General features: G+C 41.0%; 1 protein-coding gene across 3 annotated transcripts in view; it reads right to left on the bottom strand.

The window, feature by feature from the left end:
* Positions 1–22,035, bottom strand: part of LOC146358318 (TGF-beta receptor type-2-like) — a 59,888-nt gene extending 37,853 nt beyond the window's left edge. Inside the window, exons 1-2 of one of the 3 annotated variants that reach the window (XM_084807714.1) lie at positions 21,781–21,977; positions 20,485–20,639 (exon numbers count right to left, since the gene is read on the bottom strand). In XM_084807714.1, the coding sequence (XP_084663840.1) occupies positions 20,485–20,491 (7 nt within the window). In that variant the 5' untranslated portion in view covers positions 20,492–20,639; positions 21,781–21,977. Of the gene's footprint in view, positions 1–20,484; positions 20,640–21,780 lie in introns of all 3 variants that reach the window. The other 2 variants (XM_084807706.1, XM_084807720.1) reach the window with 2 other exon arrangements.
* Positions 22,036–26,183: the final 4,148 nt, after the last annotated feature.

Raw genomic sequence — 26,183 nt, 5'->3', positions numbered from 1 at the left:
CCTTGAAGGAATATGCTTCTGGGATGGCTCAAGCAGTGTGTTGTTGATTCTTCCATGTGTATCCAATAATTTCCAGTCAGCATATTCCTTCTCAATGTTCCTCTTTGAGAAACTAAAAGCTGCCATGTGAAATCTTCCCACTGGAATACCAAACACACAACGTTGAGATGGTGGCCCTACAGAAGCCTTCCCCAACCCCAGATGCTTGCAGATTTTTTGGACTTCAACTCTTATCAGCCCCAGCCAGTATGGCCAAAGATCAAGAATTCTGGGAGTTGTAGTTCAAAACATCTTGAGGGAACCAGGTTGTGGACATCCTACATCCTAATGCTGAATGAGCTGATATGTCCATAAGAGCCCATGACTCAAGGGATGAGTTCCTTTCAGCCTAACCTCTTTGGGTGAAAACCTGGGAATTTATAACGCAGCAGGTGTTCTAAAGTTTGTCATAGGGAGCTTGTTTAAGGCAAATGGGGAGACGCTCTGTTTTAGCCTCAGTGCTGTTTCTGGCTTTTAAATCCTTAAAAGGTTTGGGATCAAGCTACTTGAAGGACCTCCTTCACCCATATCAGCCTGCCTGCACTTTAAGATCAGAAAGAGAGGCCCTTCTCATTTGCCCACCTGTGAGAGCAGTCAAGTGGGTGACCACATGTGAGAGGGCTTTTCTGCAGTGGCCCCACATCTTTGGAACAAATTGCCATTGGAGGTCCACCATGCTCCACAATTGCAGGTTTTTAAGAAGGCCTTGAAAACATATTATTTTACCATGGCCTTCTTTTGATATGACTGCTATTGCTGTTGTTACTGCCGTTATCATTGTTGCTGGTTTTATTGTTGGTTTTTACTGTTTTTATGTTTTTATCGCTTTTAATATTTTAACTATTTTAATGTATTTTATTGCTGTAAGCCACCTTGGGAGGGTGGCTGCCCTGAAAGGCGGCCAAGAAATGTTTTAAATAAATAAATAAATAATGTAACTGTACTTCTGTACACCTTTCTTGTAGCTTGTACTAAGGGCCTGTTCTGAAAGGTGAAAAGCATCTCATCAGATGAATCTACACATTAAACAAAATGAGATGGAAGAGACCTGAGTTGGTGGAGAGGACTGGATGACTTCAGACTGTAAGTTTTCAAATGCTAGGTATCAGCAAGGATCAAGGGCAGTCTAAAAACATTTTAATAAATAAATACAAAATAAATAAAATGCTTCCCCTGGTAAAGAATGCTCTGCAAGTACAAAACTGGCACATATATTTGCCAGGAACTGGCAAATCAGGAACATGTTTCTAGCCCAGCACTCTCCCTGTTGTACAATGTTCTTTTTTATTTTGTTTTTTACACAAAATACTATATTCTCCCCCTGCAGTCTGAAGTGGTACAGTCCATTGTCCCAGCTAATTATTCGACCACTTCATTCTACTTCAGCCTTCCCCAACCCGGGGCCCTCCAGCTGTGTTGGGCTACAACTTCCATCATTGCCACTGGCCATGCTGGCTGGAATGATGGGAACTGTAGTCTAACACATCTGGATGGCCTCAGGTTGGGAAAGGCTGTTCTACTGTGTGTGAAGCACAAGCCTGAGAGAAGTCTAAGCATGTGGAACTCAACAGGGTCAGTGAAGCTTGATATGGAAGGAACAGGAGCTTGGAGAGTCTAGCTGGCTGTTTCTAATAAACTAGAACTCTATTTTAAAGTTATGATCTGATTGGTAGAGAGAGGGGTCCTATTCAGGTTCTACAAGATCTTCCACACTGCATCCCCACTGAGGAATCAAAGTCCCAGCACAGCCCAGTACAACCATGCTGAAAGCTGAACAGCATGAGCATATGGGTTAAAAAGAAAAGGGTCTTCATCGTGTGGATTTCCACCAGAAGAGGTGGCTGTCAACTAGGGATGTGGATGTCAGAGAATTCTGCCACGGATCTCAGTGTGGCCGAATGCCAGTGCATTCGGCCCCCCGAAATCTGTGGCGGAATGAAGCCGCTAGCCCCCCCACCCTGCGAAAGGCGCGCGAAACGGAGCACTTACCTGCTGTCGTTCGCACTGCTTTGCGAATGGCGGCCGCATCTGCAGCTGCCATTCGTTTCTTCATTATAGCTGTGATAGGCTACGTAAGTATTTACATAGCCTATCATGGCAAAAAAAAAAAAAGGGGGAACGCAAATGGCGGCAGTGACGGCAGCCGCCATTTGCATCCCTGTGTTTTGCCATGATAGGCTACGTAAATATTTACTTAGCCTATCACGGCAAAAAAAAAAAGGAACGCAAATGGTGGCCGCCATAGCCACCGCCATTTGCGTTCCCATTTTTTTTTGCCGTCCAGGTGTTAACTGTCCAGGTGTTAACTGCTGATGGGCAACAGGTCTTTATCTTTAAATCAGAACTGGACAGGACACCCTTTCAAATATTCATGGCCATCCTAGAACACATGACCACCCTTGCAGGACTCTAGACACGAAGAATTCCACCACGTCCCTCACATAGGCTAAAGTTATCTGAATAAGACTGCCTGCACAATACCAGCACAAGCCGAACTTCTGCCAAGATCAGGCAGATACTATATTGCTTGTATTGCCTCCCCCCCACAAGACTCCATACAGAATAAATTTTAATGTATTGGGGTACATACTTAAGGTCAGTTAAATGCAGATTAATAACCCGCAAATATTTTATCTGCCATTTTGTAATCTCAAGGGTACCTAAAGTGGGATAAAGGAATGGATTTCTCCCCATTTTCAGTGTATATTTGTGTTTGAAGTATGTGTTCTTAGCACTGCTTCTCTCGCTACCCTCCCCCCTCCCGGTGACATGAGTTCTTACGGTTCTTTGGTTGCGCAAGCTTCCTGTTGAGTGTCTGTTTGTGCTGATCAAGTTTTGTCTGGAGAGAACTCCACCCCTCTCTACAGGCCATAAATAAGGCTGAAATGAAATTCAATTAAGGCAGTTATCCAAGTATCCATTCAAGTATCTATACCAGTAATTCATAAACTATGTGCCAGGGCATATTAGTGTTCAGTGAGAAGATGGCCAGTGTGCCTCAAGAGATAAATTAAATTCCTATGAGCCTGAAGTATCCACCCAGAAAAGAGGGTGCATGAGGGTTTTCTGGCCAGGGACTCATACAGGGCATTTCTACATGAGGTTTTTAGCCCGCCACTTTACCAAGACTTCTACTTCCAGATTCTTTGTGGGATTAAGCTCAGATCCTCGATGCATGGTTTTTTCCGGGGGGGTTTCCTTCTCTGCCTTCCTATATGTTCCATTTAGGGATGTATAGATTTTGTAAAATCTGCTCCATCCTCCACACTAGCCTTTTGCAGATGGTCAGGTGCCTTTCATTCTATCATCCGCTCGTTGACAGTACTGGATTTTTTCAAATTTCCTGACTTTGCCTGAAAATCACACTTGTGAAAATGCACAAATCCCTCCCAAATGCTCAAATCCCCTCAAAATGTGCAATTTCAGCCAGTGTTGTTTTACATAATTTTCTATGACTAAATTTGTGTAAAATTCTGGAAAGTAGAAAAACCAAGTAGCAAGTCTCTGTGACTAGAAAAGCTGGTCCACTGTGGAATCCGTGGGTCAGATTCATAGACATCCAAACATATTTCATTCTGTTGCGGATTTCTCTGGCATCCCTAGTTCCATTACATAACCTCTAGGTGACACTGTTTATAGTGGAATTGCGCAACTACAGTAGGGTAGCATTTCATTCCGCCATTCTCCAATATACTGGACTTTCCCTGATAAAAATCCCCCTGCTAAAATGGTTGCAAATAATGGGAGAGGGCCTGGAGGAGGATGATGTTGTGTAAAGTACCTGCAAACTACCATGAGTGAGGAATTAGACGCACACAATAAATACCTCATGTAGAAAGGCCCACAGAAACACAGATGAGTGCATTCTTCACAACATTATGTCTGAACAGGCCCATATGGGGACACAGCCAAGCCTGCTTGGCTGAAAATGGGCAGCAGTATTGGTTCCTCTACACTAGCCTTCCCAACCTGATGCCCTCCAGATGTTTTGGACTTCAGCTTCCATCAGCCCCAGCCAGCATGGCCAATGGTTAGGAATGCTGGGAGTTGTAGTCCAAAACATCTGGACAGCACCAGGTTGGGAAAGGCTGCTGTTCACTGTAAACATACATCACAGTACATCAAATACAATTTTAGATCTGTTATCTGAATAGTTTCATGGTTATCCAAGACATCTGCATAAATTCATTTATTTATTTAGTATCTATTTATTTATGAATGTGTATTTATAAACGGCTTACATCTACAGATTTCAAAGTGGATGTAAACAGGAGTGTTGTTTTACATACAGTTCCAGTCATACAAATGAATTGGGGTTAAGTATTTTTATGGGTGTGGGCCTTTTACACCCGCGTAGTTAATCTCTGAAGCACTACGTAATTTCCTTCTGCAGCAATTTAGGGCTACGTTCCTACAGCCATTTAAGAGAACCCTATGGAACTGACTTCTCAGTAGACATATATAGGATTGTACTGTAAGACTGCAGACCTTAGTCATGACTGGAGACAATGCCACTGAACCCAACAGGAATTCTGAATAAAAACATCTGGGATTGTGATTTCAGAAAAACCTGCATATGATCAGAAAAGGTTATGGGGTAAATGATCTGGAATCTATACATGTGGATGAAGTGACTTCTATATGTGTGATATAATACAGGCAGGTCTGGAGCATAAAGGGCGGGGAGGTTGGTTGTTTTTATTGGGTGTGAGTTTCCCATGTGCCAAATATTTATCCATGAGCAAAGCACTCAAGATCATGACAGGTCTTACAGTTCAGAATTGGATTTAGCTCCAGATTGAATTCATATAAATAATTACTCCTCTTTTCCTGAAGTATTGGAGACTTAATACCAAGGACACTGGGCTATGGCAGAAGTGATATATTAAATCTAAAACTAATGTTAATTGTTAGTGTAACAGTCTCTTTCTAAAGTTGTTTAGAGAGGGAAACTATACATGCCCTTATTTCTCCTTGAAATGGTTCGATAGCTGATAAAGTGACTGGCAACACCATGCTATGCATGTTCACTCAAGAGGTAAGTCCCACTGTGTTCACTGGGACTTCCTCCCTAGTAAGTGTGCTTAGGATTGCAACCTAAAGGTTTAGAGATTGTTTATGGTGACCTCATGCATTTAAATGTTTTTTAAATTTTTGTTTGATTAAAAATTAAGTGGTGATAAGCATTCCAAGGCTTAAAATAGGCTCAAATGTAAATTTGCATCATGCAAAATTGTGTAAATTAAAAATAAGAAGTTACATATTGAATTCAAAGTTGCAGAAATCCAAGTGATCCTGAGTTTTTGGAATTTCAATCTCAGCAAAACTGGCTGTTGTGCTGTTGTTTAGATTTCTTAGACCCCTTTCTCAAGGGAGACTCAGAACGACTTACAACAAAATTAAAACATACAAAATTTAAAACAGCTAAAAGAATTATCCACTAAAATACAACCGTCCCATGAAACAACTAAAACATCAGTAACAACAGCCATAAAAAATTCAACTGATGCATTAAGCAGCTGATCATATGCCATCAAATGTCTGGAAATTGGTTCACACAATATGGGGTGGCAAATGTATTTTTGCTTCTATGTGTCAATACAATGGTTCGTCATGGCCAGTGCTGACCTGGTTCTCATGTCATGGCAGCAAATCATGGGTTGTAGGGATGTTTCCAGTTTATGTAAATTACCTCCAATTGAACAGAGGTTGTGAGTGTGATGTGTGAACCCAGAAGAAGGGGTTGCTTAGGGGCTAAACAAACCAGCGGTTAACCCATGATTTGTTGTTAGATTAACCACTGGGTTGTTTAGGGTGGTTTGTTGTTGGGTTAACCGCTGCACATCACACTCACAACCTCTGATCAGGCTGATTGGAGGTTGTTTACAGAAAATGGAAGTTGCTTGCACACAATGCACAACCCAGCAAATTGTGGATTCATTAATTAACCAAGGATTTGCTGCCATGACATGCAAATTGGCCCACTGGCTCCCTGGTGAATATACCTGCATGCACATGTGTGGTTGACAAATATTTTTTGCCTGCACCTTTTTACTTTTTATTTTCAAAAATCTTTTCCTCTTCACAAGTAGGCCCTTAGAAAGAAGGTAATGGAAGGGCTGCATGCCATTTTAAACAGTAAAGTTAGGAAATATTCTCAGTTTACTCTGGGATCAGATTAACAGTGCAATTCTTTGTATATGTATTCAGAAGTAAGTCCCATGGAGTTGAATGGGGCTTACTCCCAGGTTAGTGTGTATAATATTGCAGACTAAGTAATAAATATATACTGCAATAAAAGCCATTTCTACTCTTTGGTACAATAAAGTAGTTTTCTGTGTGATTGTATGATCAAGATTTTACTGAAGCAAGCAAATTATTCAGATCAGTGAACAAAGAAAATCCCTCAAGAAAAGAGGAGGGCAGAAATCACATGCTAAAGTGATGAAATCAAGGAGCAGTTCACACATGGCATCCTCTAAAACCCATTGACATGGACAGAAACATTCCCACTCTCTTTGTGGGTTTGGGCTCAAGTCTAGAATATATTTCAAGATATACAACATCAAACCCACATATTTATCTGGGCACCATTCAAATGAAAACAATTTACATCAAGCTGTTCCAGACTGATATTTGCCACAGCAAGTGCCAAAAAGACAGAGAGAGAGAGAGAGAGAGAGAGAGATAAACATTTTAAGCCGCCCAGCCCAAAGTACTCCTTCCAAATATCTCGGATTTTAAATAAAACAATGTAAATTGAGTGACAAGTTTTTATATTTAAATCTTAGCTGAGCTATATAAAAACATTTCAAAATCACAAAAAAATTGAACTAAGTTCTGGGTAACATCAAAGCACAGGATCCAATCTATCTCAGTTAATAAGGTGAGTTGGTGCAGGATGGATGGGGCAAAAGCTGGATCATCATATCTATTATATACTATTTTCTGCCATTTTTGTGTGAATGCATTTGCGCTAATTTAACAAGTATTTTAACAACACACAACAAACTGCTCTACTGTTGAATTCAGAAGGGACGACAGGATTTGCTCCCCCTTTCTGAGTTTGTTAGTAATCTAAGTATTGTGGTAATTGAATTTAGAGAGTCATTCACTTAAAACATTGCCTTATGCTAGGGAGATACGAATTACAGGCTTCACTCTTACTGGCCACTGAAAATAGCTTAGCAAACTGAAAGGGTGGAACAGCTTCATTCTTTTTATTCAAATTATTCTTTTCACATTCATGCATTTGATTTATTGAAACCCACAATCATAACACTAACTATTAAAGCTATACCCAGTTTTAGCTGCCATTCAGGGCTTAGTTTCCTTTGGTTGAGAGAGCACTTGGGACTCATGGTGTCTCTGTAATATTTGTTTTATTTACAGCTATATAAGCAGAGCACACTGGAAGTTAACAGCCACCCCTGCACCAGGCAGCAGATCTGCTAACCCCACATTAGTTCCCAGAAATATCCCATATATTCCTAAGGTCCTTCTGCCAACTCACATTCAGATGGCTGTTGGCCAAACACTACCCTGCCAGCAACCAAATGCATCAGGGTTTTGTAAGCTTGCTTTTTGGCCACCCACAAAAACTCAGCGGGGGTTGTGGGTGTTCAACAGGACTAAACTAAGTCCAGTGATATTTAGATAATATATATCCTTATTATGGGAAAGGATTAAAAGGGCCATCTTAGAACTGAGATGTCTTAGACCATTTAGAAAAATCTGAACTGAGGGTATGCGGGGATTCTTTAAACATTCAGTTTAAAGAATTGTGCATATTAACACCTTGTGCATATTATATTATATAATATATATTATAATATAATGTTTAGCGTTTTATGGAAAGGCATGATGTAATTAAATAAATAAATAAATATGCCACCTCAGTTGTAAAAGGTGCATTTGCCATTTATCTCTTTAAAATAAACAGAAGCAGGGACCTGATTCTTTCCCAGTCGCTGTTTCTGTATATTTAAAAATGATAAGCAAATAATACAGGCATGCCCCCTCACAATGAGCTTTTCTACATGAGGCATTTGCTATGTGCTTGTCATTCCCTACTCACAGTTGTTTACAGGTTCTATAGACAACATGACCCTCCAGTTTTGGTTCTGCTTGTAAACAGCACTTTCAGTGAGTTTTTCTAGAGCAGGGAAAATGGGGTATTATTTCTGATGGCAAAAGAAAGTGCAATTTCCTCTTGTGCATTTGCGCTTTTCCACTATACCACAGTGCCGCCTAAAGGTTATATAGCAGAAAAGCAGGAAAGGAAATGCCCCTAATGTAGTGCTCAGATCTCAATTCTGTTATGAAACCGAAAGTAAATGCAGCAGATTAACAGCCTTATGTAGAAAAGCCCAATATCTGTACCAGAGTACAAATCGTTGATGAGAAGCTGCTATTAATGTCTTTCTCTCATATTCACTCTACCCACATTACAATAACCTAGCTCCCCTGTCTTGTGGAAAATGCAGTACAGAAGGCAGCCCTTGGTGCATTTCCAAATACTGAATGTTAAAACAAGGAATCTAGAATGCTTTTGTTTAAAAAGACAACACCAAAATGCTTTTATCTGAATAAAATATGGTAATTGGAAGATATGTGTAATTTATTTGCTTGTCAGCCTTCCTAATCTGGTGCCCTCCAAATGTTTGAGACCGTAACTCCCATCATTCCTAGCCATTGACCACGCTTTCTGAGCCTGATGGGAAACATCTGGAGGGCACCAGGTTGGGGAAGCCTGGATCAACATATTCTGAACAGCAATTGAGTATGTTATGCATAATTTGAATGGGTGGGGCCAGTGGAGGCAGGTGGCTCCGATTTCAGTGGGGCTCTGAATGCATTTTGGGTTTCAGTCAAAACCAGCCAGAACTCCAAAGGAGCTATCCAAAGTGCCGAACCTATTATGAGGATAGGGTTCAGCATCTTGGATAGGTCCGTTAGAGTTCTGGCTGGTTCTGAGTAAAACCCAGAATGGAATCACAGCCCCGCTGAAATCGAACCCACCAGCCTCCACTGGAATCTGCTGTATCAGACAAAGGCCATATCTAGCCCAACATCCCTGTCAAGAATGGGTTAATAATAGTGGGAACCATGAGGGCCTCTGGGGTGGTCATGTAGGAAGCAGCCACCTGGAGGTTGATCATTTTTAGCTGTTTCTCAGCCCTGCAGCTCAAGGCCAGGGTTTGCTCCTACTAACTGGGAAAATGATAACAGCCATGCCTGGTGGGAAGATGCAACCTCTTTGGAGGGTGGAGTGGGGTGTCCTGGGCTTGGGTTTGGATTGGGTACTTCAAATCTGCCTGGAGTTGCTAGGGCTGGGCAATAAAAGGAGGGCTAAAGAAGGGGTGGGTATCTCTTCTTGGCCCTGATGGCACTAGGATGTGCTGCTGGTAGATGGCTATTCTGGGAGGCCCATACTTTGGTATGTATAGGATAGACTAGCTAGCTTTATTATTTTGCTCTTGGGAGTGTGTGCCTTGGTGATTGGCGTTTCTGGTTTTGCTTAGAGTTTTAACTTTTATCCAACTTTCAGTTGGTGTGGTGTGTCCTGAATAACTTCAGTGCTAAACATAGTGCCTACTGGCCTGGAAGGGAGCTACTGGGTTAATTTTGGAAGAACTTGTGGCCAAGTTGGGCTGGTCTACCTTGCAGGGTTGTTGGGGGTGAAACCAGCAATCCTTCACAATCCCCAAAGTGACCAGAAGTTTCTGGGAAACCCCCACAAGTAGGTTATGAGTGCAACAGTGCCCCCTGTTGCTTTTCCCCACAGAATCTGGTATTCTTAGATATATTGCCTCTGAATATTCCATGGCAACAGGGTGTAAATCCAAAGTATGAAGCAGAGTATGAAAGCTGGATGTTATGGAAGGAATAGAAAGCTTGTGTAATTCTGGGCTCTGGTCATGGCAACCCCAATTCCAACCCTGGCTTTCTCTGGCGATCAACTTGTACTTCTAATGTCACGTGGAGAGGCTACGGTTGCAAATAGGAGGCTAGCAAGGTGACACGGGAGAAGAAAATCTAAACTAGAGCAAGAGCCATGTCATTTTGGTCTAGTGACAATACCTCTTGCTGTGGTTCAGCCTCCAATAGATTGCAGCTGAGACTGTGTGTATCCTGGAATTCCACACAAGTGCAAAAGCGGAGACATTCAGCATCCTATGCCTGCAATCCTGAGCATGCTCATATTTGGGAGTAAGTCCCATTGAACTCAGTGGGACATAGTCTGAGTAGACATGCGTAGGAATGCACTGCTAGTACCTCAACTTTCATGCGACAGTTCTGTCCTGGAGATTCACATCGCCTATACTTTCTTTTCCCTGTAGGAGTTGTAGATCCATCCAAGTGGATGGGAAGGAACTGAAAAGGACAGTGCAAAGACATCTATTATTATCCTTGGAACGGTAAACATGTCATAAATGTTATCTGTGTCACATTTGAGCAGTGGGGGTTTGTGCTCTGTTTTAAGTGCAAATGGTTTACTGGTGATTTAGATGGAACTTCCTGGGGAGTGCTTGAAAATTTCTGGCAGGCTTTCTATTTACCATCTGGCAGAAGGACTTTGATGAGCCAACAAAGAGATGTCAGAGCAAAGAAACTGCCATAACTCAGTGATAGAGTTCTGTGGCCCACTAAGCTAGGCATTTTTCAGCTTTTTTTTTTTTGTTATTCTATTGCAGTGATGAATCCGCTGCTTATAAAAGGCTATAAATAACAATAAATGAGGGGAAGGGTGCAATGTTTAATGTCTCTTTTTTCTTAATCTGACAGTTCCAGCAGCAACCATCTCCTTTCATCTCACAAAGTTGCCAACTGATACCATTTTAATCTCTGTAAAAACTTAATTTTTTTAAAAGTGCTTTGCAATCAATGAATTCACTGAGATTTTTTTGCCTCACATTTAAATTTTTTTTAAAAAATAAATAAAAGTACTCCAAAAAGCTTCCTTAATTATTACAATTGGACTTGCAAAACTTTTGGCTTCTATCATTCCATGCTTTATAACTGTGTAAGTGTAACATATGAACAGCAGAAAGAAACTTCTTTATTTTGCTCATACTTATAATCTGACCAATCCCATAGACCTTGCAAGGGTTTCCATCTATATTGCATTCTGCTTGTAGTGACAAAACCTTTGACATCAATTTGTTGAACAGGGGATAGCATGGAATGCTCATAAACATTCCAACTTCTCAGAGGGGGGAAAGCTGCAAGAATGCTTGCAGTCCAGATGTCAGGTAGGCTAGGATTAAAACTCACAAAAGTCATACTGACAAGGGTAGCTTCATGGGTCAGCATGTGGGCTGCGAAGAGGTCCTGGAGAAAGGAAAGTTAATGGCACAGAGCCCAGAGGCAAAGTGGCTGAAGGACTGGGTAGAAAGCAAGCCATGAAGAAATAAACAGGAAACTGAGGGTAGGGTAGGCAGAGGCAAAGGCAAAGGCATGGTGAAATGGGCAGAGGAGACAGAGAAGTGAGACAAGATGGAATTAGTGCAGAGGGACTGAGGGATAGAGTTATTAGGCGTATAGAAGAAGCCTAATAACTCTCAAACAGTCAATAATATATCTGTATTTGGCCCTGCGCATATTTTTTCCAATGATGGAGATCAATGTCATTTTAAGCACGGCATCTACCTTTGCAAGATGGGATTTTCATCACTTGTCACCAATACAGAGGCAGGATGAATGCTGATCCTAAACCCAAAGCTGACAACATCACACTTGACTTCACAGAACTTTGCTCACAAAGGCACATCCACCGCAAATCTATGCTTATTAAAATATGAATCATTTTTAACCAAAAAAAGTTTAATTGGTCTGCCAACACCCACAGCACTTTTCAAGTGGTCTGTGTGGGTGGCAGGGGTGGGTGGGTTGAGAACTGCTTGCGTACAGCAGGTGTGGGCAGAAGATAGATTACAATCTCCTGGAATATCTCTCCGTGATCTGCAGTATATCACCAAAGATTTTTTTACTCAAAATTGTTTAACAATAGCAGCAATAAAATGACTTTCCTCCCACCCTAAATTATACTGCTGAAATGAAGAAAGCTTGTCGTTTTCTCCCTCTTTCATAATATTAGAACCCAGGGTCATCCCATGAAGCTGATTGGTGGGAAATTCAGGACAGATAAAAGGAAGTACTTCTTCACACAGCGCATCGTTAAACTATGGAATTCACTACAAAACATAGTGATGGCCACCACGATGGAACTGCCTCCTGTTAAAAAAAGAAGTTAGCAGATAAAAAGCAAAAGGCAGAACAGAATGTGCGTTTACCAGTCCTACATGCACACAAGGCTAAAAAAGAAAAGAAAAAGGAGACCACACTCTTCTTTGGTGAAGGAAAGAAAAATGGGTTACTCATAACTCAAAATATTGTGCATACAACGCAGGCACAGCACAGAATTTCAAAAGGGAGTTTGTTCAATCCTTTTCTTTGTGTTCTACAACACCAGCAGGAGAGAGAGAGCAAGCCATGTGCTCCCAGCAATGGAGGAGGACAGAGAGAGGGGGGATGGAGGGAGGGGAGGAGCAAGTAACCACATTGTAGGCTATAAAGATCCTAAGGCTAGCTGTGCCCGAAATTTCCATGCTTTAACTAGCTAATTGCAACATCACCCCTTTCTTATAACTTGCAGATGAGGTTGCAATATTCCCAATATACACTAGTTTCTGGGGAATGTGGGTGCTGTTGCACTCATGTCCTGCTTGTGGGTCTCCTGTGGGCAGCTGGTTGGCCACTGTGTGAACAGAATGCTGGACTAGATGGACCTTTGGTCTGATCCAGCAGGGCTCTGCTTATGTTCTTAATGAGGAATGGATTATTGTGTGGAAGGCCTATGAGCTCAGCTCAATTCTGGTAGTCAGAACAAATTCCTGGGCTTAGAATTCTTTAATTCTATGTCTTTGAGCTCCTATTAAAAAAACAAAAGTAGATCCCGCAAGCCTGATGTTTTCCTACCCATGGCCTAGAGTATCAGCACTGACAGGACTGCTGCATTATGACCTTGAAAACCTAAGTGGGGCTGGTAAAGCCCCACTACTTTACCACGACACTTGGTAAAGGCCAAGTGTAGTGGGGAGCTGGGGGCACAATGATACAGACTGATTTATAATTAATCAGCCAACTTCTGGCTGTACACAGACTTCTAATTTTAAAGTATAGCTACAAAACACTGGAAGCTGCCTTTTACCAGTCAGATCATTGAATGATTTGGCATTTTCTAATCTGACTGGGAGTGGTTCTCCAAGGTTTCAAGCAGAACTTCTGAATCATTTAACTGGAGTTGTCAGAGCCTGAACCTGGGGCCTTCAGTATACAAACCTGTGGTCTTTCCCTATTGACCCATTTCATGCAAATCCTACCATTACCACCCACCCCTAAACCTCCTTAAACTTTTAGATATATACTAGTTACTTTTTTTAAAGCGAAACCACCCAAAATTCCAACCAAATATCTTTTCATATCCTTAAGCTGCAAAGGTTCATATAAATTGAGATCAACATAGTATTTCTTTCACTGTGTCCTGCCCCCTTAATTTCAAAGGGATTTTAGGAGGACCAGCACTTCTGAGAGTCATCATTTGTCCAGAACAGGTAGGAATATTTAAGAAATCACTCCACATGAAACAAAAAATGCAACAATGAGTGAAAGAGTTAAGGAAACGTAATTTTAAAACAATCAAATATTAAATGGTGATTTGACCCATTAACAGCGCAATCTTATACATGTCTACCCATATGCAAGTCCCACTGAGTTCAAAGAGGCCTACCCCCAGGTAAGTGGATATAGGCTGGCAGCCTTAGAGGACATCAGGAACATCAGTTCCTGAACAACAGGAAACACTTCCTGACTGTTAGAACAATACGACAATGGAACGAATTACCTAGGGAGGTGGTGGGCTCTCCCACACTGGAGGCATTCAAGATGAGGCTGGACAGCCATCTGTCAGGGATGCTCTGACTGGGATTCCTGCATTGAGCAGAGGGTTGGACTCGAGGGTCTTATAGGCTCCTTCCAACCTTACTATTCTATGACAGTCAATGTGTTACCAAAATCTTCAAATTGTGTTATTTCTTAAAAATAAGTGAATACTATGTTATTCCAACAGTAAAGACCAAAAGATTTGTGAATATAAAGCTACATTTAAAGACTAAAATAAAACCCAAACATTTGACAATACCCAAGCAAGCAGCCACATTCTGGGCCAGTTGAGACTAGAAAATGTAGTGTCTGGATGAGTTGTCCACCCAACTCATTTGTAAAAGGAATCCTGTGATCTGCAGCTACCCCAGACTCACTACACATAATCATACACAAAGCAGTCGCATGGAATTTGTTTGTGTTTATATACCCAGAGAAATTATGTCAGGAAACATCTTTTGGATGTCAAAAGTTATGGTGTAAACATTAATAGGTTTAAACCATGTAGAGATCTGCAAATACAAAGAAACAGGGAATGTCAATGTATAATTCAAAATTTACAATTTCCAATATATGAACTAAAAAGAAATGGGGATTTTTCCATTTTTGAATAATCACATTTTCATGCTTTCAGCTATTATTACTTAGCTCAGAAACATTTATTTTGTCTCACTTGCCTTGGTTTGTTTCATAACGAAGTGTGCTGTCAGACCACACATCTTGTTTATGTGACAATATACGCCAATCAAAATCAATGTTCCATTTTATCTTCCACTTCAGTCAATATTAGAGCCTGTTTTACAGGTTTTATAGTTGACTTGATGCGTTTGACTTTTAACTCATGAGTGAATTACATTTTGTGTCATTTATATATTGTAAAACCTCAATAAGATGACTCTTTTTAAATCTTAATGAACAAAAGGGAAGCTGATCTTCAATGTAAGATAATTTAGAATGTAATAAGCAGTGAGCCTTCTAATCATTACTGCTCAACATTTTGTTCTCCTATATCTGAATATGGGTGTCAGCAAAACAAGACCCAGCAGTTGATGGTAACCAAGTCAGTCGATGACAGTCTCGGCATTTATTTATACATCTGATGTATTTTGAGTCTCTAGGGTTCTTTATCAAGGGTCATGACTCTTGAGAATTTGTTTGGTATTATCTTAGTAATTCCAAATGGAATAGTCAAGAATTATACATTTACGGGATTACATTGTCATGAATACTGAATATAAAATCTGCTTACTTAATAGTCATGACCACATAGACTCCAAAGGCATCTGGTGAACAAATAACCATCAAGACTATCCACAGACTTGGTTATCAGTTGTTGTTTTGCTGATGCTGGGATACAGCTCTATGATCTTCTTTTTGTTATCTGTGAAGAATATGAAATACTATGGCAATACTTCAGAGAAAAAAGAAAATACTTCAGAAATAACTTCAAAGCTCATCAGTACTATTGTAAACAATTCCAAACTTAAAATGCATATTGATATTTATCTCAACTGCCCACTGTTTGTCAGGTTCAGTAACCTGTGGTCCCAGTGGATAGATGGAGAGTCATACACATTCCACCCTGAAAGGCAAACCATGTGTTGGCTTTGGACAAACCTAGAAGAAAGGAGAAGCCATCCTTAAATTTATTTTTCATCAAACTCTGAAGGGAGGGAGGGTCTGGCATGCTTTTTATTGGAATTAGCCATTACTTGAAAGGGGTGTTTCAGCTGCAAAATTAGGCTGGAAGTGCAATCCTAAATCCACTTACCAGGGAGTAAGTACCATTGAACATAATAATGGGACTTTTTTCTGAGTAGACATGTTTAGGATTGTGCTGTTAATCTGCAATTAAAGCTTCACAGTGCACTGATATACATGTCTACTCAGAAGTAAGCCCCATTATGTCCAAGGAGACTGGAGACATAGGGCTTCTTCACACGGAGCTTTTACCCTGCTATACAGCAGATTGCTCACTCATGGAAGTTTGAGCTTCGTGACCTTCTAAAAGGCCCTTTAGAAGACGTCGTCAACCTCCAGGGCATCTCCCACACTAAATGACCTTTATTCCATTGTTAAAAAGATGGTAGATAATGAGCTATCAAATTACCCTGCTTGTGTTCCATTTAAGTTCCCTCCATGAAAAAGGAAGAGCTGCAAGAAGAAGAGCTAAACCGATGAATCATACAGAAGACTCGGATAAGGAGGAGAAGGGGGGAAAGTGTGGGGGGGGAGGAAGCATGTGTAAAGGGAGTCTGTTGTGATCCTGCATTTAAAACAGAAGCAGAAAGCCCCATTTTAAATGCAGGATTTTAGACTGGTGTAGAGATGCTCATAATCCCAGGTAAGTGTCTATAGGATTGTAGCCTTAGTTGGTTGATTGCACCAATTGATTCAAATATATATATAATCTTAGTAAATATGGAAAACTCAAGAAATTCTCAACTGGGCCATTTGACTTACCCAAACCTGGCATATGAAAAATTGGTAGAAAAATACTACATCCAGTTTTGTTATGCAGCATTAAAATAAAACTATTTTAAGACCACTTCTAGCAGTTGCTATTGTAATGTTATGGGAAATGATTGAATCTTTGATTCAGCAAGACATTCCCTGTATGTTTTGCCAACATAACACAAACAAGATGTATGTAAAATATAGCAAGATACTTCTGAGAGGACTGAAAGCCAATATGAAAAGCACTGTATAGTGCCCAAGAGTACTGTTGATTTTTATGTCATGTATTCTTAAGCAAATTCTGAAGATCAGCAAACATTACCTTATTTTTGCAGAAAGCAAGATTCAAAGATCTATCTATTCTCTCTTCCCATTGTTAAATAGTAACAACAAAAGATAGAAATAACTGTTGCCTAATTTAAAAACACACACAAAAACAGTTTTCCTTCCTTTAAAAGTGGGATGAAGAACAGCAGCTATTTACAGTTGCCTAGCAATCAGAGACAGAAACACATGATGGTAGGCGAGAAAAGGAGAGATAGAAAGAGAATGAGCTTTTCTACATGAGGCTGTTAATCCACTGTATCTGCTTTCAGTTTTGTCGCAGAATTGAGATCCAGAGCTTTTCTACACAAGGCATTTATTTGCACTCATCATTCCTTACTCACAGTTGTTTATGGGTTCTTTAGACAACATCGTGACCCTCCAGTTTTGCTTCTGTTTTTTAAGAGCACTTTCTTGGGGGGGTTTAGAGCAGGGAAAATGGAGTATTATTGGTGACAGCAAAAGGAAATGTATTTTCCTACTTGCACTATTCCACTATAGCACAATGCCATCTAGCGGTTATGTAGTGGAAAAGCTGGAAAGGAAAAGCGCTTTGTGCAGAGCTCAGGAGCTTTTCTACACAAGGTGTTAATCCACTGTATCTGCTTTTGGTTTCCTCACAGAACTGAACTCACAGAGGTCTGTGAGTAGAGAATGACAAGCGCACTATAAATGCCTCATGTAGAAAAGCCCAGGGGCTCACCATCAAGTTTCTACCCTGCAACTGCTGAGACATCTGTCCTGTTCCAACAAGTCCATTTGGATCAGTAGCGATCCATACAGAGGTCTGCACAGTCACTGTATAGGTTGTGCATTTCAAGCACACTGGTTCAGTGTGCCTAACCCTCTCAGACCCCTCCTTCTGGAATCGCCTTTAATCTTTCCCTAAGTCATACATGCCATTTTTTAAAAGAAAGACTAGATCACCCACTTTGAGAATGATATCCTCAAAGAGAGAGGAGATGATGATGATGATGATGAATAGAAGAAGCACATGTGCTGGACAGAAAGCAACCCAAAAAAACTATCTTCCTGTACATCTGGTGAGAATATCCTTCAGTATTTTCCAGTGAACCTGGAAAGATGCCTATTTGCAAATTAAAGACAGAAATTAAAGTTCTGAAGGCTATGCTGGTCTAATTCATGTGACTGCTGGTACCATGTGTCTGGTTTGAAGAAAACCTGCTGGATGGATACATATCCTACCATGAAATAGTTTACCTAAATTAGGGTGCAATCCTATGCATGTTTAGACAGAAAAAAAGTACTACAACTCCCAGCATGCCTCAGCTACCATGGCTGGGTGGGGAATGCTGGGAGTTGTAGGACTTTTTTTTTTTTTTTGTCTAAACATGCACAGAAGTGCACCCTTAAAGATATGTCAGACATGAGGGGAAATTACTATGTATTTTGTTAGCTTGTAGCTAACATGCTGAACTGGGACCTCAAAGACATGGGTTCAAATCCCTGCTCTAGATTCCCTGGGAGCCTTAGGCAAGTCACTTTTTCTCCGCATCAGTTCTCCATTTGAGAATTAGGACTCACAGTGTCCTACACATTGTTGGGAGTATGAACAAGATAATGGGTTAGCTTGAGACTAAGTTTGTTGAACTTAGTTCCCACTGAAATCAATAGGTCTTATATCATGACTAACTGGTGCCACTGAAATCTATGGGGCCTAAGTTCAACTAGCATAGTCTGGATCCAACCCAATGATTGCAAAATACTTTGAAAAGTGCCATAGAAATTATTAATAATACTTCTGCTAACTCACTAGCTATGATTTATGTTACAATGTATATTTAAAGTGTCTATCTTTCATATAATATATCCTATATCTTACAATTCCAATTTTCCAAAGATTGTAGAGCCACTGAAACAAGAACATTCTATTGATAATAAAACAGAACTCCCAGATAGCGTCAGTAAATAAAGCAAATATAATATGTAACATGTCCCTTTCTCTGTAGATAGTAACATGTACTGAAAATAGACTTACAGTGCAATTCTATATATGTTTCCTCAGAAGCAAGTTCCATTGAATTTAATGGTGCTTAAACCCAGTGGGTGGGTAAATGGAAACAGGAGTGCAGTTTTAGCCATGTTAACTGATTGAGGGAATGATCCCACTGAAGTGAAGCACTTTGAAGTCTCATTGCTTTTAGGGAGAGAGATTAAGGCTACAGTCCTATGCACACATGCTTGGGAGTAAATCCCATTGAACTCATTGTGACCTACTTCTGAGCAGACATGCTTTTAAGCAGTTCCTTCCATTGAAATCGATGAGACTTTGAGGTACTTCACTTTGGCTATTTCATGACCAGGGTTTTAATCTGAACTCAAATTCTGAGATTTGCAGCATCCAACCTTCACTAATTACATGGGAACTGCACTGGGCTATTGAACTCTTACAATAGCCCAGAAGAATTAAGAACTTAGCAGAGGTGGTGCAGTCCATACTGGGGAATATTGCCCAGCAGATATACTGGACTGCGGGCGTCTCTACATTAAGGAAAAAACCCACATCCTTACCAAGCTTTCTTCTTCTGGGGATGCTATAGAGGGAGACCAATGACGACCACATGATTTGTAATTGAAAATTTCCCCTCTTGGCAATGGCATTTGGCAACGCTCCATAAGGTTCAATGAAACAGTGCCATGTAGTGGCTGTATTATAGCACAATGCCGACTTTACATACTGGGGATATCCTGCAATATTCCACACTAATGTTAAATGGTGCATTATATCCGATCTTTTTTAAAGTGAGATTACTGGGGGAAGGAGCGGGAGACATCCTGGAAGTTGATGATGTCATGTAAAGGGCCCGCAAACTTCCATGAGTGGCCAGTCACAAGCGTGCAATAAATTGCTCATGTGGAGAAGCCCTACAACTCCCACCATCCTCAGCCACATGCTAATTGGGGATGATGTGTGTTGTAGTTCAACACATCTGGCAGGCACAAGATTAGGGGAGGCTGGCATAAGGTTTCTGACACTTCTGGTTTAGGGCTAAACTGACAATAAGGAAGTGTCCATCCAGGCATTCCCTTAAAGGAATTAGGAATAAAGGAAACTCTTGTGTCTCCATGGGTCTAAGGCAGGGCAACTCACTGCCTGCAGACCACCTCTGGCTCCCCATCCTCTTATGTGCCCCCCCTACCTGTGCTGCTGAATTTGGCAGCATGGCAATGGCAAAAAATGAGTGGATTTCCACTAAAATTCAATGGCAAACCACTACAAAGCCTTAGAAAGGCCAAATTTAGCTTGTTATCAAGCTAAATTTTGCCTTTCTAAGACTGCAGTGGTTTCAACAGTAAATTGCCTTTTTCCTGCTGGCAGAAGAGTGTGGACAACCAGGGAGGTCACACAGAAGGTGGAAAGTGGCCCTCAGACCCCTCAAAGTTGCCCATCTCTGGTTTAAGGCCACTTCCAGTCCCCATCCTTTAGCACAGGAATGGGCAACTTGCAGCCCTCCATATGTTTTGACCTACAATTCCCATCAGCCCTAGCCAGCATAGCCAGTTGTGAGGAATCATGGGAGTTGCAGGCCAAAACAACTGGAGAGCTTCAAGTTGTCTACCTCCGTGAGTTTACCATAATAGTATGGGCATGGGGCAGGATCTTTTTTCCAGCAAGGAAGAGCCATTGCTCACTTGTAGAGCATAGACGTTGTGTGCACAAGTTTCAGCCCCTGCCTTCTCAAATTAAAAATGTCTCACTTGACATATCCGCTTGAGACTTTGCAGATCCAGTGCCAACTGCATTAGACACGACCGCACCAGATGGATTGATGGTCTGATGCTGTATAAGATGGCTTCATGTATAAGTTCATACATCTAATAGCTTGCCACCGTTCTGGTCACCCAGTTCAGCACTAAAGGAAAAGTGTGAGAAAAGGCACCACAAAGAAGAGGTCAGGGTTGCATTGGATTTGGCACAACAATTCTGCTCAGATATGTCATTTAAAGAGTGCCACCCGGGTTGACCCTCGCTCTGTTGTTTGGACTAGCAGGAATCAGCAGCGCAGAGACTGACAGAAGGTTCTTGCAATGTTTGCAGGTTCTTAGGTCACAGGATTGGCATATCTGACACCCAGGAAATCCTCCGTTTAGAGGTGCCCCTACAGTTTCATGGAACCGTGCAGAATCCTGTTTTTAGTGGAAATGGTGTGTATCAGTAAAATAAACAAATTCCATATAAAGGCATATTTGTACATGTTACATCCTGTATGCTACATATATATATGAGAAGTGTATATACTTATTTTGACTTGCATATGGCATCTATATGCATGTGCTTTCCTGTGATAAAATGAAGATGAAGATTTAAAGAAGAGCCTTTACAGCATGCTGAGACATATTTTCAAACCCTGGCATGATAGTTGTATCTTCGGGATTAGCAAACCATTACAGAAACATAAACAGAGCGTGTGTAACAAAGAATGCTCTGCTAATATGCTGGCTGGACTGCCTTGCCAAATAGCTAGATGCAGAGATCCTTTTTTCCCTCCTTACCATGCTTAATTGGTGTAAGCTGAATTAGTTCTGCACTTAAATCTATGTGCATGTACTGTATGTGTGTATGTGAAAGAAAATGGCAAGAGTGACATTGCAACCATCTCAGCATCCAAACATGCCGAAATCACACCATTCAACCATGTACCTTAACTGATGTTAATAATACGCTTAAATATAATGAAAAAACAACAAATGCAATTTTTCAAAGCCGTTCTCGTACAGCATTAACTTCTACACCAATTGGGTTCCAGCAAATACTGTAATGTCTGTATGCAGCTTCGAGAAGCCGACTAGAGCAGCTAAACATCTAGCGTTTGTTAGAAAGAAGCACAGACTGGATTTTCAAGCAAGTACTGCAGCTAGACTTTTATCCCAAATTCTCAAACATTTCCTATCCTCCAGCTAGTCACCCGCAGAGGAGAACGGAGCTGGGAAGAGGGAAAATAAACAGCCTCCCTTGCGTTACAGAGCCAAAGCTGAAGCCTTTTCTTTACTCACAGAGCAACAGCAGCAGTAGCAGAAGCAAAGTCCGGCTCTTCCAGCCACCCATTCTCTGGAACTTGCCAGCAACCGAATCCCAGCTCCACAGTGTTGATCAGTTCATCCTCCACCAACCAGTCTAGAGCTTGTGGGGCTCCTGGCTAAAATTGAAGGGGAGGCAGATCCAGCTGTTTCAAATCCAGCTGTGTGTGTGTGTGGGGTCCGCCCAGGAACTGAAGTTTATGAGCAGACTAAGCCTGACTCTGAACACACACGCAAATATGGGAGGGGGAGGAGGGGGGAGAGAAAGTTGGCACTGAGAGCAGGACTTGATATAACAATGACAATGCTAAGCTGTTTCAGAAAACCCCATCCTGGCCAACACTCTTTGAAGAGCACCTAATTTTGGCCTCTAATTTTAACAGGTCTGCTAGATTAGATGTGCAAATCCTTTTCTTGGAAAGAGAATAATAAAATACTCAATGAAGGAGTACAGTAGCGAGCAACTATTTCCCCCATTTTATCACTTGCCTTTTGAAAACATCACTGTAATGTGATGTTAAGCTTTGAAAAATATCAAAACATGAAATTCAGGAAAATATTAGCACATTCATTGCTTTAAGCCAATTGTCATGATCTTCGTCACTTTTTTTTAAAGCCAAAATATTGAAAAAGGAAACAAAAACACCTGATAATTCACATTCTGTTGACATAATAAAGCTGCCCTGTGTATAACGACACTGCGCAGTACAGGAACACTGGAAGAAGCTACTGTGTTCCAGTGAATAGACTGTTTGACTTAGGTGTGGGTGAACCTCTGCAGTGAACACACTGACTGGGTTCACACAACACACTAATCCACACTCAGTGGATGAGTGTGGGTTGTTGTTGAACCATGGGTTAGTGTGTTGTCTGAACCCAGGACATTTTCCACAGGGTGACCTGTTAACCATGCAGTGTGGCTTATTTTTCTGGAACAAGCCACCTTGAGAACCCATGGTTTGTTGTTGGGTTGTTCAGGGTGGTTAACAAGCCACGCTGTGGAAAATGTCCTGGGTTCAGACAATACACTAACCTACAGTTCAACAGATAACCCACGATCCAACAACAATCCACACTCAACCACTGAGTGTGGGTTAGCATGTTGTGTGAACAGCCCCATTGTATGACCACAGGAAAGCCACTATTTCTCAGCTGTGGCGCTCTCTCTCTAAAAAGTGAATAACAAATAGCTGTCTTGTTAGAGTGGTTCACATCAACCCCTGATGTGTTGAAAACAAGCATGAGGGGATAACAAAGGGTAGTGCCCAGGCATGGATGCACACACTGGCCATGGCCTCTGTTGTCCTCACGTTCGGTAGCCAATGGGGGGCATTGGGGGCAGGGCAAGTCAGCATGCTCTAGGACATCTTCATATGTGTTTTCAACATGTGATTGAATAGTGGTGTGTGATCCCCCCTATAGTGAGAGGACATGAGGGAAAAGTGGTCTGAAGATATGTGCACATGATACAGCAACTTTGCTGAAGCTAAGCTGGTCAGGGTACGATCAGTGCCTGGATGGGAGACCTCCTAGAAACCCCATATATAGTCACCTTAGTTCCACCATGGAAGAAAGGCCATATACAAATGTCATAGATAAATACCCTAAGGATTTGAAAATGCTTTGCAATTTAAAATAAAACACATGCTATATAAATCTGTACCCTATGTTTGAACTCCCGGTTTCTGTGCAGAAGCCATTTTAGGGAATTCGCCATCGTTTTAGAGATATGAATGAAACATAACAACATGTCAATTTGCCAAAAATAGCGGTTGTACCAACCTTAAAAAAAAACAACTCACAGGAACTTTTTTTAAAAGGACAAATTTTGAGGTAAACCCAATTCACAGGAATCATTTGCATGCGACAAAAACTGACCTAGCCGAATTCTAGGAAGCATCCAGTTCCGCACTGGAGAAAGCCAAGGAAGCAAAGACAGTTACAAATAGAAAAGAGTAAAGGCTTGATGGCTCAGCTTTAGTTTATTCAGGAGATTTTATATTACTGTTTCAATGATAAATCACAATAAGCTTTGCAGCAAGACATTTGGGAGGCGGAACAGAAGAAACAATTGGATTTTATTGGATTTTAAATATTATATGTATTTATTGGATTTTAAATATTATTAGTATTGGATTTTAAATATTATATGGTGTAAGAAGATTCTAGCATTGATGTTGGGATAAACTCAATCCATAGAAAAGAGGCTCCTAAAAGCCTTTCAGTGAAAGGTAATGTTAAATTTAATTCTAAGGTGCTAGTTTGGTGCTAGTGGGAGGGTCTTATATATAGGCCAAACTGAAATGGAATGGGTATATGTTCACAGTTCTGAGGTGCAGCCAAGTTAAGTTGCAACACAACATAAGAGATACTGTTTCAATTGCAAGGGGACCTTTTTAGTGATGGTCCCGCATCTCTAGAATCAACTTTCATTAGGGATTCGTCACGCCCTTTTCCACAGGTCTTCAGGAAAGCTCTGAAGACTTGCTGTTTTTGCTGGCTTTTCCATATGCCTAGACTGTTGGTTTTTATTGGTAAGTTTTGAATTCATTGATTTGTAATTGGTAATCTGTTTGTAAGGATTTTTTTATGGAATATGTTTTTACTGGTTTTTATTGTATCCACTTTGTGTGGTGCTTATCTTGTACACTGCCTTGAGAGAGTTCCACGCTTAAAGTTGGCCTAGAAATAATGATAGATAGATAGATAGATAGATAGATAGATAGATGGACGGACGGACGGACGGACGGACAGAGATGCACTATTCTGCCCATGAGGTCAGCACCTTACTTTTGCTGACACAAAAGGCACTCCAATTCCATAGAGATTAAAGCAATGGCACAGTGCAAGGAAGGGCTGTTGTTTCATGGAGCACTCACAGAGGCCATTCCATCCAACTGCCCTGTGAAAAACCTTATGTAGTATTTTGAAAGTTGATTGGGGAAGTGGGGGTATTCTCCCTATTTTTCACTGAAGATGTTGCAGTTATCAATTAAAGAGGGAGGATTCAATTTTCAAGATCTTTGTTTATATCACAAAGCTTATTTGTTAACCCATATGAATAATTGGAAAACAACTTTTTCCTTTCATACCCTTCCACAGCCTGTTTTGGAGTCATATTATTTGGTATCCCTTTCTGGCTGGCTGGTGTTAGGGTCTAGATATTAAAAAGAAAGGAATGGCTCCAACAACAATCTTAGCAGCGAGAGAGACATGAAATGCAATGGATCACCAGCTGCAGTTTGATCCATATTCTCATGCTAAACTAATCTTATGGGAGAATCCAGTTTTGAAAGTAGAGAGGCGACCTTTTATGTGGAGGAGTTGGGCTGACAATGGAATTTATACTTTAGATCAGCTAATCATTTTGGATGATGAATTCCTACCATTTTCAGTATTGCAGAGTAGATATCATTTATCATCTAGTACTAGCTGGCAGTATATTCAGCTTCAGCATTTGTTGGAGTCTGTATACGGCCCATCAGCAGCAAGTGCTTCAGCGCTTCCTCCACTGTTGGAGAAACTCAGTGGTTCCTTACAGAAAGTGAAGCCTGAAGTAGCTATCTATAAAAGTCTTTTGGAATGTAGTACAGTAGATGTTCAGAAGGTCAGAGATGAGTGGAATAAGGAATTGGAATTCTCTGTACAGTTTATGTATGGAAAGTTGCCTTATCTTCCATATGTACTATTTCTGTAGATTTACAATTGAGATTGATTCAACAAAATTGATGTTTCATGTATATTGGACACCACAGAGGCTTGCTGAGAAGGTGGCTAGCTCCGCTAGATGCTGGCCATGTAATGAGAACAATGCCTCATTGAGGCATATGATGTGGGCATGTCCTGTGATGCCTTCTTTTTGGTTGGAAGTCATTACTCATATAAATTTTGTTCTTGAAAAACCTGTCATAATACTGGATATACATGCACTTTTAAACTACAACCCTGTGATATAGGGATTAACAGATGGACAGCAAAAGTGGACACTGAGAGTTTTTACAGTCGCAAAGAGACTTATACTCCAAACTTGGAAGGAAAAACACCCACCACCAAACAATGGACTGAAGATCTTACTGCTCTTGCTATGTCTGAGTGTATCTCCTACTACTGTCAAAGTCATATGGATGCTTATTTAGTTATCTGGGGTAGTATCCAATAGGGGCTGTGTGTGCACGTGCACCCAACCCTGCCAGCCCAGGTCCGCCTGTGGCCCCTACCGCACATGGCTGCGCTATAGTTTTTCTGGGTTCACATGACACAATAAGCCCCGGTAGGCTGTGAGCCTTGTTTGTATCAGCATGGCTTATCGTGATGTCTGTGCCCAGTGCAGAGGCTTTAGTGTGGTTTGTTAGCCATGCACAAGCCACCCTGATAACCCA

The sequence above is a fragment of the Heloderma suspectum genome, chromosome 1, assembly GCF_057233095.1.
Source record: "Heloderma suspectum isolate Gila_16-S chromosome 1, 16-S_ref, whole genome shotgun sequence".
In the NCBI taxonomy this organism is placed as follows: domain Eukaryota; kingdom Metazoa; phylum Chordata; class Lepidosauria; order Squamata; family Helodermatidae; genus Heloderma; species Heloderma suspectum.
Note: the sequence above shows the minus strand (reverse complement) of the source record. Positions and strands in the feature narration are given on the sequence as shown.